This window comes from Corvus kubaryi, unplaced genomic scaffold (genome assembly GCF_017639235.1).
Source record: "Corvus kubaryi isolate FWS band 111438036 unplaced genomic scaffold, C.kubaryi_AGA036_p1.0 37398, whole genome shotgun sequence".
NCBI classification, from domain to species: Eukaryota; Metazoa; Chordata; class Aves; order Passeriformes; family Corvidae; genus Corvus; species Corvus kubaryi.
In genome coordinates, this window is record NW_024581137.1 from 56,301,128 (window position 1) to 56,318,699 (window position 17,572).

Genomic DNA, 17,572 nt, shown 5'->3' on the forward strand with positions numbered 1-17,572 from the left:
CAGACTCAAGAGGCCTCCGTAGGAGTTTTAGTTTTTCACACTGGTTTCCATAGATTTAGTGCCCTTCCCTCTTGGCATTCCCACAATTTTTTCTTCCCCTTTCCTTCTCTCCCTGGGGAACACCCTGTAAAAAACAACAAGTCAAAACAACAAATGTGGTAGAAGGATTGAACTGAACACTTCAGTTGTCATTTCAATTAATTTTTTGTGGGTTTATGGATAGGTTTTGATATAGTTTCATTACTGCCATATCTGGATGGCATAATAATGATGAACCACTTACATTTCCAGCCTCGCTGAAGACAAAGCCAACAGTTTGCTGTAAACAAAGATCAGGTTCTACAGATTAAATTCAGGCTGGCTTTTTTTCTGAGCTCTTCAAATTTGCCCTTGCTGAAGATTCAGCCAAGGGAGATCACATTTATCTTTTTCCTTTTGTATTATTCCAGTAAGACAAAAAATTCCAACAAAAAATTTATTCTTTCCAAAGGAGAGTGGGAGTTCAGCAGTTGAGAATTTACACACATACCTCATATTTTCAGAGTGGAAAATTATGGTTTTTTCACATTAATTCCCTCAGGACAAACTGATAACAGGCGACAGCCCCCTAAAAAACTTTATTTATGGAAGTTAATGACAGATACATTTTCATTTCCAGCAGTGAGGCTGCTCAGATCCGTGTGGGAGCACCACGATACACAGGATGATGGAGAAATGAAAGAGTAGAAGCCTTTTTATGCACTTGTGTTAAAGCAAAACAAATATTAGGGAGTCAGTTGTTTCCTTGGGTGATATCTGATGATCACTGCTACAATCTAAAGTTTACAGCAAAACAGAAGGAAAGGGAAAAAAGCAAAGGAAAAAAAAAGGGAAAAAAACCACAAAACAAGCCCTAGAGAAAGCTCCTGTAAATCACACAAAACAACAGGAAGAAAGCAGGGGGAAGGAATGGAGGCATCCTGGAAATAACCCAGGAATGAAGGCAGAAAGTCAGACTCTGGCAGAGCTCTGGAGCAGGAATTTTCTTTACTTGAGTGACTCCAGAATCCTGGACAGAGCAGTGCCACCATCATGGGCTGGCACCTTAACACACAGCAGTTGCCAAAAAAGAGGGAAAATGGGAAAAGTGTGAGGATGGGCTTTATTAAAACTCCAATCACCTTCTCTTTTTAGTTTCTGCCTTGTGGTTGGCTTGGCTTATCACTGAAGATGTGCTCAGAAGTGCCATTATCCTGTGATTGATGAGCACAAAATAGGCACAGTTTAACCCATTTACCAAGATAATTCTATTTTTAAGTCTAAACTCAACTCTGAGTCATCTGACACCCAGGTTAGACCAGCCAGAGCTAATCAGCACCTCAGAAATACTCACAGGATGGGTCCCAAAAGTCAAACAAGAATTCCTAAGAGACAAAATAGAAAGGCTGAGTCCTTCAAAGACTGACACGTACATAACCCCTGTTAAAACCAGCAAAGAGAAATTCTTAAATAGCCTTGAGGATCACAGTCATGGGGCTTAAAGTTGCTTCTCGAGTGAGGGAAAGCAGACCTAAGAGTTTCTTCCTGAATCCAACAGGACAGTGCTGGATTTGAGGAAGCCTGCATGGGAAGTGGGCAAGGCATGAAGTGCAGTTATGTGCACCCCATTTTTTGTTGGTGTAAATTGGTGCAGCTCCATTTATTTTAATGCAGAATTTAATGGTGCAGCTCCATTTATTTTCATACCAAATTCACTGCTGCAACTCCATTTATTTTAATTAGTGCAGGATCTGCCCCTGCCGTGCTTTGCACATGAAATAGAGGCTGTCTCATATAACCTCCTTGCAAATCCTCACCTCATCCCTGGAAGTGTCCAAGGCCAGGTTGGATGGGGCTTGGAGCTACCTGGGATAGTGGCAGGTGTCCCTGCCCATGGCAGGGGGTGGAACTGGGTGAGCTCTAAGGTCCTTTCCAACCCAAACCATTCTGGGATTCTGTTTCAATAAGTGCCTTGTCATTTTCAGCTGGCTTTCAGCTGGCGCTGAGGAGGTGAAAGCACAGAGAAAAGCCAAGTTTATCTCTTGGGACTTTGGATTTCATATGGATTGAGCTGTTTCTGCAGAAATAATTCTCTAACCAGGGAAATAATATTCCATCCAGGTTTGTTAATGGCCCAGCCTTGTTGCAGGTGGAAGAGGCACAGGAAAGAGATAGAAATTGATCCAAAAGCTTCTTCCTGATGTGTCCATTGTTCCACAGTATTGATGGCAGCAGGAAAGCCTTACCTGGCTGAGGCACAGTGTGTGTACCTGGGTCAGGCTGCACAGCCCAGCTCATCCATCTGGGAATGGCATTTCTGTTTTATGAAGTGGTAACAAATCCACGAGCCCAGACACAAATCCAGGTTATAGTGGCTTCATAAACTGCCCAGTGACAGCTAGCATGGAGCAAGTATTCCAGGGCATGCTCTTGGGGCAATGAGGGGTGCATGAAAATGTAATGGATTGGGACCTGGAGGAAAGCAGGTTAAGATAAATTGAATTAATTTGCCACTGCCAAGGGTTAAGAATGCACTTGCATAATGTTTCTGGGCTGCTATTGGTGCAGAGCAGGAAGTTAACAGGGAAAATGTGGGTTTGGGACCTCTTCTCCCTGTGCCTGAGACAGACAATGGCCATAAATCCAGTTAAACTGATCTGTCTGTACTTTTAAAAGTATATTCTTAGAGCTGAAGCCTCTGAAGGGTCCATCATCAAGACATAAAATTATTATTCCCATGAAGGTTTTATTTGTCCTAAGTCCTGATAGATGAGAAATTGCTTTAACAGAGACTTTCAAACTGAAGTCTACGTGCTTCCATCATGAGCCACTTCGCTTCTGTCAGGATGGCCTTTTAAGAATTTCTTGAATATTCATAGATATTGTTAAGTCCTTAACATCCTAAATTTCTGTGCATCTTCCAGGAAAACCAGCAGAGCCACCCACTAGTGCAGCAATTTATTGTTTGAAATTTCCTGCTTCTCACACTCCACAATAGGGAGGGAGGGAGGAAAGGAGTCAAAGGCACCCAAGTGGTTTAGGAGGAGTTGTCTCGTTTGAGTATTTGAAGACAATTCATTTTCATGATAGCACATAAACTTTGTGGGGCTTTTTTATTGCCCACCTGTTTGAATCTGTGCAACTGCAATTAAACTGAGAGAAGAAAGGAAAGCCATGGCTTTTTGCCAGGCAGTCTGGCTTGTTTGTTTTTAATTTGCTTTTTTGCTGTTGTTACAGAAAAGGTTGAGTGTGCTAAGCCTAAGGTAGCACTTTTTCTTTTCTTTTTCCTTTTATTTCTTTTTCTTTTTTCTTTTTCTTTTTTCTCTTTCTCTTTCTTTTTCTCTTTCTCTTTCTCTTTCTCTTTCTCTTTCTCTTTCTCTTTCTCTTTTTCCCTTTCTTTTTCTTTTTCCTTTTTCTTTTTTTTTTCTTTTTTTCCCTTTTCCCTCTCTGTCTTTTCTTCTTTTTCTTCTTTTTTCCCCTTCTTTTTTCTTTTTTTTCCCTTTTTTAAATTATTTTTTTATTCTTTCCCTTCCTACTGTCTTTTCTCCTTTCTTTTTTTTCCTGGCTCAGCAAGTTGGTTTGACCCAAGAGCTCATTTTGGGAGGAACAGAGTCACCCACTAGGGAACTCTTCTATTTCTGCCAACAATTTCCTTTGCTATCATGGCAAATTACTACAAATTCAGCCTCCAGAATGAAACTTGAAGTCAGCAGGGGCTTTGTCCTCGGCTTGTGTAGGGTGAAAGTTTGCTCAGGACAATAAAAATCCCTACTTGAGAGGACAAGAAGGACATTGAGGGGCTGGAGCGTGTCCAGGAAAGGGAACGGAGCTGAGGAAGGGACTGGAGCCCCAGGAGTGGCTGAGGGAGCTGGGAAAGGGGCTCAGCCTGGAGCAAAGGAGGCTCAGGGGGAACCTTGTGGCTCTGCACAAGTCCCTGACAGGAGGGGGCAGCCGGGGGGGGTCGGGCTCTGCTGCCAGGGAACAGGGACAGGAGGAGAGGGAACGGCCTCAAGTTGCACCAGAAGAGGTTTAGATTGGATATAAGGAAAAAAGCTCTTCTCCAAAAGGGTTCTCAAGCATTGGAACAGGCTGCCCAGAGAGATGGTGGAGTCCCCATCCCTGGAGGGATTTGAAAGAGATGCAGATGTGGCACTTGGGGATGTGGTTTAGTGGTGGCCTTGACAGTGCTGGATTTACAGTTGGACTCAATGACAATAAAAGTCTTTTCCAAACCAAATGATTCTGTGATTCTGTGAAATAAAAGTTAAAAGCAGAGAGAAACACCTGGTGAAAACTGAAAACACCTGTTTAGAAACCGAGTCCATCCTGACATCTCCATGCCACATGCACAGAAATTAACGGGCCTTGTTTAGCCATGGCCAGAGCAGTTAGATTACAAAATTATTGGGAATTTGACACTTACCTGAATTCCAGTGCCATGATAGCGAGATGGGGAAATAATTATGTTGTGTAACCTTACAAGCAGAGAAATTACTAGGTTATTGGATCATCATTACAGATTTCATTATACTTTGGTTAAAGTGGATGTCTCAACAGAAGGGCTGAGGGGGGAACAGCTCAAAACTGATGGATTCCTGAATTTAATTATGATTATGAGTGTCTAAAGTGGAACTATAGTTATGGAGATGTAGGGTTGGGGCAGTCCCTGTGCTGGAAGTCCTTAATTTCAGCATCTCCACAGTAGGGGATGCCTGCCCCGTGCTATCCCATTCTCCAGGTCCTGAGTGGGAGCTACGAAAAGCTTTTAAATAAGATCAAGGAAGCCTCTTTGACCAGGCCTGGGAGAAGATCAGCTATTGCTGTGGGCAAATGCAGCACGAGTCAGCCAGCAGCCCTTCCCACAGCTCGTGTCTTCTGGGCAACATAAAACAAAAGTGCCAGATAAATCTGTCACTGGGAAAATGAGTTTCCATCAGTCTTCTGCAGGAATCTCAGTGTAAATCTCTTCCTCCTGCAGTGCTGGTGGTAGCCCAGGTAACAGCACCACCTTAAAGGGGATTTTGAGGTCTCCAGGTTTCCTGCCTGGTTGATTGAGGTAAATCTGAGCCCACGTTTTTGCTGGAGGCACTGTCCCAACTTCATAAATAATGCCAGGAGCTGCATCACTGCCCAGGATTGCATGGGATGTCTTAAATATATCTTTAAGCTGACTTAAGTGTGTCTTGGTGCCCTGCCCCAAACCTTCCACCCCACAGGAAGCTGCAGAACTCATGGGTACGAGGGAGGAACACGGGGTCTGCACAGGAGTTATGTCCATGCACAGGACAGGTCATACAGGGGTAGGACCTTTAAAAGGTCCCTTCCAGCTCAAATTATTCCATGATTCTATACAGGGGGAGGGATAGGCCAAGTCTTGTGGTAGGGATTGTTGTGACTCCAGTATTCCCAGTCCAGCTGTGACAGGTGGGATATCAATCACTCAAGGGCCCCTTTGTACTTCTTTTGTCTAAATCCTTCCTGAACCCAAGTCCTAAACCTGTAACACACCATATCCCTACTAAAGAAGGCAAGGGAGACTTGTGTTGGCATTTCTGTGGAGCTGACTGACTTTTTTTGTGGAGTTTTATTCCATTCACAGGAATAAATCATGGTTGGGTGTGTGTAAACCTCAAAAACTCAGACCAATTCCTGTCCAACTAAGCCGCTCATACTGAGCTCAAGAAATTCATCAGCTGGTCCAGACTGCCAAACTTTAGGAGTTATGAATGAGCAGAGTTCTTGCCACGGAGGAGAATGATAAATTATATTTAGTGCAGTTCAGCTCTGAGCTAATTACTGCCTCCAGCATCTGAACTGTGTTTTTCTAGGTGGGTTAAAAAATTGATGTAGTAACCAGCTGATCCACCTAAAAAATGAAGAGGAAGATGTTTTTCTCAGGGCTAACGTTACTTGAAAGTACAAACTGCTACTGGGCACAAGGAGAAAGCCTGGCAGGGTTATTTCTCAGTCCTCTTGTTCCCACCCTTGTGTCCCTTCTCTTTGCCTCTTTCTCTTGAAAGCCCTTGAGCTAAGGAATGCCCCATCCTCAAGCAAACTTCTCCAATAATCAAGATTAAATTTTCTTATTGACTACGAGGAATTCAAAGAGAAGCACAAATGTCTTGGGTCAAAGAGTTTGTCAAGAGGGGTCAAGAGTTCAATGCCTCGTTGGCTGGAGGCAGAGTCCTTCCCAGTGTTCAGCCATTGGAAGCACATGTGGAAAGAGAGGGGATCCTTGTGGGAAAAGCAAAAGGCCAATGTCTGATGCAGCTCCAAAGAGAGGAGCCCCTCGGGTAGATGTGCCATCCACAAAGCCAAGGGAAAAACCATCTCATGCCACATCTCATGTGGACATGAGCAGGGCAAGACCACTGAGGAAAGACAGGGAAATAAGCTGTAAATGAGCCTGTGGAAGAAGAGAGAGTAGAAAAAGCAGTGATGTAATTCATCTTCTCCTGGTTAAAATGTCTGTCCTAAAAATAGCCTGTGTTAGTCTTTCAACAGTGACACACTGTGAGGTCTGCTCTTTATGAAAAAAATAAATTCTAGAGATGCAATGGCTCATCTCTGCCCCGTGTCTGTCATCTAAAGGATAAGATATCTTACATACATGAGGATTTTGTTCCCCAGCATTGTAACAGCCACTCTGAGGCTGAATTTAATCAATCAGGAAGGTGGAGACCCATTACCAAGTCCTGCACGGAATAAGGTATCCCAAAAGGCAGGAAGGGCTGTTTTCCAAATGTGCCGCTGAGTTGGTCTTTGAAGAGGATTCAGTGGAATCCTCAACAATCAAACTGCACCTCTCATAGAAATATCTGCTTTAAACTTACCCACTTAGGCAATAGCAGCAAGCCCAGGCAGTGGGAAAATGCCATTATTTAATTTTAAGGACAGGACAGTGCATCCAACTCTGTTCCAGTGCAGAACATCCCCATGCCACAGGAGATCCCTGGCAGCAAGATGTTACTGCCATGTGCTCAAAATGGTGCACAAAAATGTCCTTTCTCCAGGTAAAACCGAAAATTCCAGGGGTGGGGAACTGCTCAAATAAGCAAATATCCCTCAGCAGGGAGAAAAGAATTGATCTGTTACAGGTCCCTCAGAGAAGAAGTTGCCAAATCCCAGCTGCTGCCCATGTGCGTGGAGTAATAAAACTATAGAATCATTAATGTTGGAAAGACCTCAGAAATGATCGGATCCAACTGCTAACCTGATCCACCTCAGCTTTGTGACAAGCCACCACCACCTTAAGGGAGGAATTAGGGCCAGAGGCTGCCACAAAAGCAATGTTTGCCAGCACTGGGAGAAGAAGGGATGGATTTGCATCTGCAGTTTCTGCTGCCGCAGCCTGGGTTCAGCACAGCTTTCTCTCTGTACAGCAATAGTCTGCAAAGTCGGGCTGGAAGTCCCTTCCTGAGAGTCTCTGCTGGGCAGAAAGCACGTGCCCTGTTTGTGAGCAGCCTTCCCTTGTCCTGTGAAGCCTTGCAGTCCCTTGTGCTGTGCTCCAGCCTCCTGCCTCTGCCCTAAGTTCAGTGCAGCCACCCAGAAGGGATCCCCTGATGTACAATCTCCAAGGAAATCCTTGTTTTACAGGCAGGTGGTTGAGATGCATCAAATCTTCCCCCTTAAACCTCGTGTCTCACCTGGGAGCTGCTGAATTAGGGCCAAGAGTGAAACCATAAAAGAATTCAGTAGCCCCAGTAGGGCTGAGGACACACACACAGATCCCAGCTGGCTGCAGACACACCAAGCAGGCACGCAGGCTTTGGGGGGAAGGAAGGAGCGGTGGCAATGTCACAGAGCCATGTGCACACAAAATCAGGGAGAGACCAAATGTGTGATGATGCCATCGGGATGAGGCTGCTGCATCCCCAGCCTTTGCCAGCTCAGCCCTGTGCCACCTTCCCTCCCCAGCGGTCCCTGAAGTCACAAACAGAATATTCTGAGTTGGAAGGAGTTCACTGCCTGCTCTGCCTCCACTTTCCCCCATCACCACCCCTCAGCAAGTCCGTGTTTATGCTCTGCCTCACAGGAGGGAGCTGAGGTGCATGGAAGTTGTTTGTCAGGAGTCCGTGAGCATCCCCAGTGTCACACACTGATGGGTTTAGGGGAGGGCTGAGGGTGGGGAAAGACACTCCCAAAACATGTGGCATTGAAAAAACACTTTCCACACTTCTTCTTTTAACCAGTGTTTCATAGCAACTGTTTTCAGCAGGAGCATGGAGGGAAATGGGGTCTTGTCACTGGTGCAAATTATGGCTCTAAATTCAGCATTCTACATGTGCAGGACACCAGGGAAGGGCCACTAACCAGGGAGTGAGAGCAAACACTTGCCCCAGAACGTGCAGGGTATCAGCCAGGCAAACTCACTGAAGGCAACAGGGCAGTTTCTGAGTCAACATCTCAAGGATGTGCAATGACACACTGGGTGCAAAGTGTCAGAAATTTCCATTTTTTATTTATTTCTTTGCTAAGGGAACTGTTGCCATTACCTGTGCTGCAGTGAAATCTCCACACAGCAAGTCACTGTGTTTAATTACTCATTCCCTGAAGGTAAACAATTCACCTTCCCTTTTCAAATCTCTGCCCTTCCAGTGCAATAAAAGCTGTGCATGCTTTTGTGTGCTTACCCTGCTTCTCCTGCCTATCCTTTATTTTAAAAATACGTATCCCAGTCCTTCTTTTCCTAAAGAGGAGCAACTTTTTTTTAGACTTGGCTTTTCACCATGGAGTTGATTCCATAAGGAGTTCAGGTGCTGCACAAAGCAATCCCAAAGATACACCCAGAGCAAGGTTTCCTGGTAATTTGGTCTTTCCTGCACTTCACCACTGTTCATTTCTTCTCTTCCAGGTAGGCTGCAAGGCCATGATGGTTTTCTTCCAGTACTGTGTCATGGCCAACTTCTTCTGGCTGCTGGTGGAGGGGTTGTACCTTCACACCCTGCTGGTCATCTCTTTCTTCTCGGAGAGGAAGTACTTCTGGTGGTACATCTTAATCGGCTGGGGTACGCATCTCCTCCCCGACGGATGCCAGGAGGGGATCCTGAGTGGCATTTTTAGCAGGAATTTAGCACAGATACCTGAAGGCTCAGGTGGGGCAGAGATGTAGAATACAGCACCCAGCCCCCCTAAATCCTGAGAAGGATTTGAGGGTTGTTGCTGGATGAGAGGCAGCTGTGTCCTGGGCTGCATCAAAAGAAATGTGACCAGCAGGTTGAGGGAGGTGATTCTGTCCCTCTACTCTCCTCATCTGAGACCCCACCTGGAGAGATGCATCCAGCTCTGGGGTGCCCAAAATTGGAAGGAGGTGGAGCTGTTGGAGCAACTCCAGAGGAGGTCACGGAGCTGTTCCAAGGGCTGGAGCCCCTCTGCTCTGGAGCCAGGCTGGGAGAACTGGGGGTGTTCACCTGGAGAAGAGAAGGCTCCAGGGGGCCTCAGAGACCCTTCCAGGGCCTAAAGGGGCTCCAGGAGAGCTGGAGAGGGACTTAGGACGAGGGATGGAAGGACTGGACACAGGGAATGGCTTTGAACTGAAAGCGAGTAGATTTAGATTAGATATTGGGGAGGAATTCTTCGATCCTGACTGGGATCCCGAAGTTGATATCATGCATTGGCCTTTAATTGTAAGGATGGATCCCAGCAAGGCAGAACTCCTGGACTGAACCAGACACTGAATTCAGGCCAGCAAGCTGCCTTGAGATCCCATCACCTGTGTGCTAATGCTGATAACCTTCTGCTCACTGCTTTGATGATTTTTCCAGCTTTAACACAAATCTGGTCTCAAACACATCCAATAAAATAGAAACAAAATCATAAATAAAATAAAATAAAATAATATAAAATGTGCAGAACAAAATAAAATAAGAAAAATGGCAAGGAAGAAAGAATTAAGCCCTTCACAAAGTAACTCACAACTGAATTGCTGACTTATGCAAATTAATCCTACCAGATCAACTTCTTTTATTTCTCCAAAAAGGGAACAGAGATCTTTTTCCCTTTTATGCCATTTAGTTGAAGATTAATATTTAACTAAGAAGATAATTTTCTACTGCCTGCTCCTGATAGCAGAAACTGAGAAATAATTAGAGTGGGGAAGAATCTTGAGAAGAAAAGATAAAATAAAATTGTGCCTTGTCCAGGGATCCACCTGGGCTCGGGATTTGATCAGTTACCCATGGAGTAACTTCCATCAAAACTGACAGGAGCTGCACTCGGGTTCACACCGCAAAAGGGAGATGATTCTCCGTGCTCTGAGCAGAAGGAGGGATGATGGGAGCAGGTCTTGTTCAGTTAATCAGGTCAGACCTTCGTTAAACTCACCTTGTGCTCTAGATATTCTTTATTTCAGCACTGGAGAGCTGGAAGGTTTTAAAGAAAAAGGCACGAAGGTAACAATTTAAATCACAGGAAATTTCTTGCACTCCTAACATGTCCTGAGGTTGCTTGGGAGCAGAAGGGCAATTCCAGAACACGGCAGGTGGTTGAGGGAATTTTTGGCCTTCCAGTCATCCATCATTTGCAAGGGCATCAGGGATGGATCTGGAATGGATTATGCATGAATTAATAATTTGGATGTGCTAATTACAGTTCTTACTGACTTTAGTAGGGTTGCACTTGGAAATGACTGGTAATAAACTATAGACAATCTGTGAGTAACACAGAGCAAAGAGACGTGTCCTTCCTGGAGTATTTCCAACCTAAATCCAGTCAAAGACAAGAGACAGAGAAAAGAGCCAGCGCAAGGATGGAACAAGACCACCTTAGTCTGGCAGATCATGGAGTGAGGAGCAGAAGCAGCTTCACCTGGCCAACTACAGACAGCTGCGTGTGAACTTGGCACTCCAGGCTCCCTTACAGGGCAAAAGAGTCCAGGGATATTTCATATTTATTGTCCTAAATCAAACATTTAACATAGCTGCATGACCTGTGTGTGAGAAGCACATAATTCTGCCCCTTGATGCTAAAGAGAGCCTGTGGTGACCTCCTCAGGTACAGGTGTCCGCACTGTAGGACTCTCAAGTGGTCCCTATTCCCTGAATTTCACCACTGGAAGTTTTTTCTAGGCACTGCAACAGGAATATCAACGTGCTGGGATCAGTTACAGGGAGCTGATCTTGCATGGCCAGAGGGAGGGAAAGGCAATGTTACCTCTTTGGGTTGACAACGTGAAGCATTTTCCCACTCCTGAGGGAAGGCATCCCCTCAGTCACTCAGGAGAGATGGAGAGCGAGGGAGAACAGCCCTGAGAAATTAGGCAGAATTTAAATAATCTGGTAATGAAATCAGATAACCGTTTGATCATGATTTCTGACAGCAACACCATCTCTTCTCTGCTCAGGTGCCCCCTCCGTTTTCATCACTGCCTGGACTATTGTCAGGATTTACTTTTTCGATGTTGGGTAAGCCTGTGCCCTCAATTATCTTTCCTTTATAATTCTGCTCGCCTTTATGGTCAAGGAAAGCCCTGCAGCCTTAGGAACCCACAACCCAGCAGCAGTGGAACCTCTCCCCTGTCACCAGGAACCAGGAAATGCTCCAAGATCTCCCTGAAATGTCACTTTAGGCCAGCGACACTTTCCCTGTTTTCTTCCCAATGCCTTGGTCAGGATATTTGCAGGGAATTTGTGAGCAGACCTTGATGGTTGCAGTTGACCCCCTGCTCAGAGCAGAGCTTTGCACCCTGCAGAATTTACACTAAACATGCTCATGCAGCAAGGAATTGATAAACACACCCAATTCTCTCTCACAGAAAAAGGCTAAAAATTCTGTGGGTTTTTTTTTCCTCAGGCAGATTATAGTCTCTATTCTTCATCCTCTTTAACCTAGCAGCAGCCTTTGATATTTTGTATGAGAAGCAGACAGAATGCAGCTAAGAAATCAGGCAGATACCAAAGTTATCCAAGGATATGTGCAAGCAAAGAGGATTTGATCCTGAAATCCTCATTCTTGCTTTTATTCAAGCAGTCAGACTGCAGTAATTGGAATGGGTTTTAAAAGAAAACACCCCAAAGAGATGCAGAATCAAGTGTTTATTCTCTCCTCAGTGTGCATTCCCTTACTTCTTGCATTTGCATCCTGGAGTTAACTCCATTTTCTCCCGTGTGCTCTTCCTCTCCAAATGTGTCCTGAGTTGCCCTTTTTTCAGTACAAGAAGCAGCTCAGATTTCTCATTGCATTTTTGATTTATAGTCACGCCTGCACATTTCCTGAGGGCTACTCACTTCCTTTATGGTTTCACTCTATCTGCATAAAACTGACCTTATTTACTCTGTTAATAAATAGCCTCTACAATGAGACAGAGACAGGAGGATTTAACCATTCTGGACACCAGCATTCCTTACTATATATTCCCACTCAGCTCCAACAATTCTTAATAAAAATACAGACTTCTTTGCATTTTCTGGGGGCTTTAAAGCCCTACATTTTTGTGCTGAGTAAAACAGAGCCTGAATTTACAGAATATATTAATACCTAACATAGATTTTTTTTTTTCATTACCTGCAGAGAAAAAAATAGCAGGAAATTAATCCAGATTAAATAAACCCTAATTATGGAAGATTGGTTAAACAACACTAAGCCTCTATTTAAACATTCTAACTCCAAATGAAAGTGACCTTCATTCAGACTGTCTCAATTTATTTCAAAAATGAAGTGCACTAGACATAATGAGGGCCACTTTAATTCTAAATGAAAGGGCTGCATACACCTAACTGGAAGCATCTGGATGTGAGCAATTTGCTCCATCTCCCTTTAGAGTTAGTGGAGATTTAGTCAGTGTAGTCCACGGAGTGCAATTTTTATCACCCTAAAGTTGGTGCTTAAAATAGGTCTCAGGACCTGTGCCCTAAAAGTGCCTCTCTTCATCTCCTGCTGCCTGCACTGCCAACACTTGGAATTAGAGGAGCTGAATCCATGTGAAATTGTCTACAGCAGGCTCCCCTAATCTATTCCTAACATGAAAGCTGCCCAATTTCCATGAATGTTTTCCTAAAAATGCACCTTCTCTCACCTGACTCTGCAGATAAACATGTCCCGAGCAGTATCAGTCATTTCCACATCAGTCCTTTCCTCTCATTTCCTCGTTGGCTTTAAAATGCAGTCCCAGGTGAGTGGTGGTGTGTGCAGACAGTTCTGGCTTCAGGAGGAAATAAATCCCACCCTGGACCCTGTGGACTTTTCTAATTCAATCCATAGCTCAGGTGCAGCTCTCTGGATTTAGTGAGGCCAATCCCACCACAGGCTGTTATCTTTTTCAGAAGGACACGATGGGTTGTTTTTTTTCTGATGGTGCCAATTTCTCTGTGCTTACCAAACCTCCTCCACCCAGGATGGTGGAGAGTGCTGGAGCCCTGATGAATCTTTTCATAGATTTTGATTGATTTTCATGGTTTTGACAGAATTTCCCTGCAGCAGAGCTCAGTGTAGGAGAAATTAAGAAAATCACCACCTCGCCCACATTCATGCTGCCTAACATCCTCCAGCCCATTCCATGGCCAAGGGGATAATCTTGGCATTACGTCTGGGATATCTGGTACCTACCAGCGCTCACAGCCACTGCAAAGCAAGTTTTGGCCATTCCCAGTCCATACACACGAGGTTTAGTCCTCTTTGCACAACCCAGCCTAGCAAAACTTAGCTTTTAGGGAGAGCTGAGAAGGTTACAGACCTGCTTGCTTGCTGTGCTTGATGTTTTAAGTCTGGCTTTGTTTCTTTTCAGGTGCTGGGAGGAAGTAGTGGAATCCCCATTCTGGTGGATCATTAAAACCCCTATTTTGGTGTCTATTTTGGTAAAGTATCAGCACATTCTGCTGGCTGCAAAGCCACCTTTAGTCCTAAGTGGGGAGGGGTGAAGGGGTGTTGAGAAGTGTCCTGTAAATGTCTATGGAAAATGCACTGCCAGGTAAAATCCCACTGTATACTGAACACTTGCCTTAGGATGAGGAAGTTCCTCCTCCAGAAAAACACCTTCACCTGTAGCACCATGGGAGTTTGAGTGACCAGGCCACCAAGGTGGAGCTCCCTTTGAGGTAGCTTTGGCCACCTCCATCTCTTTGGTGGAGTGGCCATGGGAGTGTGCAGCCAGATGAGGTTGAGGAATGTTCCTGAGAGATCCAGGAAAGGCTTGTTTTGCCTAAGGAATCAGTGGATGTCTGAATTCCATCCAGTGACCAGTGCCAGGAGTGGTTTTGTTTCTCTGAGCTGACCAGGAAGACTTGTCCTGTTGTAGATGTCAATACTACAAAGTAACATGAGATGAGTCTACCACCAATTTCTGCTTAGATAAAAAGGGAGTGGATGAATTCCCTCAGGAATCTGCTTCTTGCATCCAGTACAGAGCTGCATTCCAGCTGTGTATTTTTAGTGTAAATTCTAGAGGAGCTTGGCCAATTTCCAGAAAAATCAATGTAAGTGTTTGATTTTAATTCTCTGGATATGATCAGTCCTGACCATAGAAACCAGGACACTTCTGAGGAACTCTGGGTCCTTCCATCCTTGTTAAACATTGCTCTGTTGGGCATGGATTCAAACCTTAAAACCAAATGAACTGGAGTTAAACTTAGCTTTGACTTTTCTTAAATGAAGGAAAGGATGTGGGAAGGGAAGCAAAAAAAATGCAACAGAAATCAAATCAAATATATCTATTTTTAAAAGAAATCTTTCCTTAGACATTCTTCTTATTCCTTGTACATTGTGACCTTTAAAAGAAGAGTTGTTTTTTTTTTTTCCTGTAGCATTTGTCATGCAGGGATTCCAAACTGAAAGTTTTAATAATGACATCTTGCTCTGTTTACTTCACTGATAAGAAATACAGTACTTAGATGACATATCTCCAAATATTTATGTCATCCTGGAAAGCTATAGATAGTACTTTCCCTTTCCTGAGATAAGCTTTCAGTCAAAAATACACCCCATTATTCTCCTCAGATCAATGAGTCTGTATTTTCTTTTGACCAATAAATCTTTTCCTCATTGCCCAGCAGAATTTACCCAGCAGTTCCTGATTTTCCTTCAGCAGATACCCTATAAATCTGTCCTAAAGGAAGGGCATGATAACCACCAGCTGATGAACAGCAGGTTTCTCTGGGGGGTAATGCAGCATTTCCTCCAAATCTGCGGAGATACAGCTGATATCTCAGTGTAAGGAAGAAATACATCTACAAGATCTGTAAGATCTTTAAGATACACAAGATATATTGTACATTCAAGGTGTTAAGCACTGGGACACATCGAGTACCTTTGATTATACTCTGGGTTGAAAAAATAATCTAAACAACTTCTCCAATATCCTGATTGCTGTATCTTCTACCATGGAATGCCAAGGTTATACTATGCCCATGTGTCACATTCCACTCCGTGTTTGCTCTTGACCACTCCAAGCCAACACAGTCAGTATTTAATTGCTCCATTCTTGCCTTCATTGCAGCAGCTTGTGTGTTATCAATGCTCATTAGTGTAATTGATCTAGATAATACTGGTTTGAACTAATAAATTTCACTTGCCACCAAATCAGACACACAAACCATTTTTATGAGGAAATAAGTACAAACAGAAACTGTGATAAATGGCTCAGGATAGGTAAAAAGTGATTAAGCAATGCATCACAATCAAGAAATGCAATTAATATCCAATCACTCATAGGCTTTGAAAAAAGAGTGTCTATTTGAGAGATGGGCTTCAGTCTGTTTTATTCACCTTTTGTTGAGATAAATGTAGGAATTGCTGGAAGAAATCTTAAATCTATTTTTTCAGGGAATCAGATTGGCTGGTTTAACACAATCCCTTCCAGCCACTGAGCCTCTAAAAATCAGAATCATTTGCACATTCACTGACCATGAAAGGATAAAGAAAGGGGTTGTGTGCCAAACTAAAACTGAACTAAGTCCCCAGAAATGTCACTGCTTTTCTGCTGTCTGTGTTGCATGAGTAACAGGGTGACTCAATGGATAGGACCTTGAAAGAAGTAGATTTGCATTCAATTCATGCCACCAGGACATTCCCATTCCTAGCTCTACACCTTTGCTATTAAATTGCTTGAGTACTTTGGCGGAGCACTGTGAGATTTCAGGGTTGAAAAGAACCGCCTAAAATCTGGGTATCAGCCAGACTGCTCCAGGAGGGAATGTTTCCCACTACCTTGGTGAGGTCTATCCCTTGCTGCACAAGGTCTCCAGACAGGACATGGCCAGTAGGATTGAGTAGAGGCCTGCTGGAGTGGATTCTGCTTCGTGTTTTGGTTTGCTTTCCCTGGCTCAGCACCTCAGCGTTTGCCACGCTCAGCAGCCGGTCCCATGTCCTGGGATATCCTACAACTTTGCCTCCGCCGCCCCGCCGCGTCCCAAGGCTCTTTCCCCGCCCCGCCGTCGGCACTCCCGCGCGCAGCAGGACATCGTGCGGAGCTGTGCTCTATGGGCTTGACATCATCATACTTGGGATGTATGACACGAAGTCCCAAGCAGGCTGATGTCAGGCCCAAGATGCCATCCTGTGTCGGTTTTCTATGTGCTCCCCCCGAGCGGGGCTCTCTGCTCATGGCTTGTTAAACTGCAGCTCGTTCCATGGCCAAAACATTCCAGTGAAAGGAATTCCCCTCTAGTGACGGGCTCTTCTTCCTGGGGAAAAATGCTGATGGTTTACTCCTCTCTTCCCATCCCGACAGGTGAACTTCATCCTCTTCATCTGCATCATCCGTATCTTGGTCCAGAAGCTGCATTCCCCAGATGTTGGGCACAATGAAACCAGCCAATATTCGTAAGTCCCAGACTTTTGCAGCCCTATCCTGTGGTTTTTGACAAACCTGCTTGGCTGCTTGATAGTTCGTTATTGCTTCTTAGTTCATGTCTGTCTGCACTGATCAGGATCAGTTAATTTTAATTGCTTAAAACAGATTAGAATTTAGGAAATGGAGCATTTGCTAGAACAGCTGAGCAGGTTTTATGTCAGTTTGTGGCAGGTGAGAAAGATTTCTCCTGGGATTAACGATGAAGAAATAAGACTAACGATAATGATCATGAAGCAAAATATACTTTTTTCTTTGAATATTTAATATTTATTGGGTTCTGAAGGCAGAGGGACCCTGATAGAAAACAAAAAGTTGCTGTCCACAGTGTATGGACTTTTTCTTTCATGACCCTCAGTTTTAAAGAAGAAGAGATCTAGAAAATTAGCACACTCAATAGAATCTATGACAAGTTTTCCTTATCCTAAAGCAGATCTCTAAACTAGATTGGATTAATTCAATACATTTCTTTTCCTTGTTGAGAAGGATCACTGTCTCAGAAGTTTTGCTTGACTTAATGCTTTTATTCCAGGGATGTGAGGTTGACCTTAATGGGGCTTTATATAATGAACAACATGCAAGAGAGATCAACATCTCTCTCAGTGGCCTAGGCTGGTCTCAGCTGCAGTATTTTAAGAGTGAAAGAAATGTCTGTGTGAAAGGATTTATTCTGGCTCCAATGCAAATGAAATAAAAGTCCAGACCAGATTATTTTTGACTCTTCCCACTGTTCTGGCTCCGCTTTTCAGCTATCCTGGATAGTTATTAAATGTT

General features: G+C 44.1%; 1 protein-coding gene across 1 annotated transcript in view; it reads left to right on the forward strand.

Annotated features, from left to right (window-relative positions):
* The window catches only part of LOC121671641 (vasoactive intestinal polypeptide receptor), a 100,880-nt gene that overhangs the window by 70,570 nt on the left and 12,738 nt on the right, over positions 1–17,572 (forward strand). The window contains exons 7-10 of the mRNA XM_042043662.1: positions 8,873–9,026; positions 11,360–11,420; positions 13,739–13,808; positions 16,679–16,770. Of these exons, the coding sequence (XP_041899596.1) occupies positions 8,873–9,026; positions 11,360–11,420; positions 13,739–13,808; positions 16,679–16,770 (377 nt within the window). The remainder of the gene's footprint in view (positions 1–8,872; positions 9,027–11,359; positions 11,421–13,738; positions 13,809–16,678; positions 16,771–17,572) is intronic.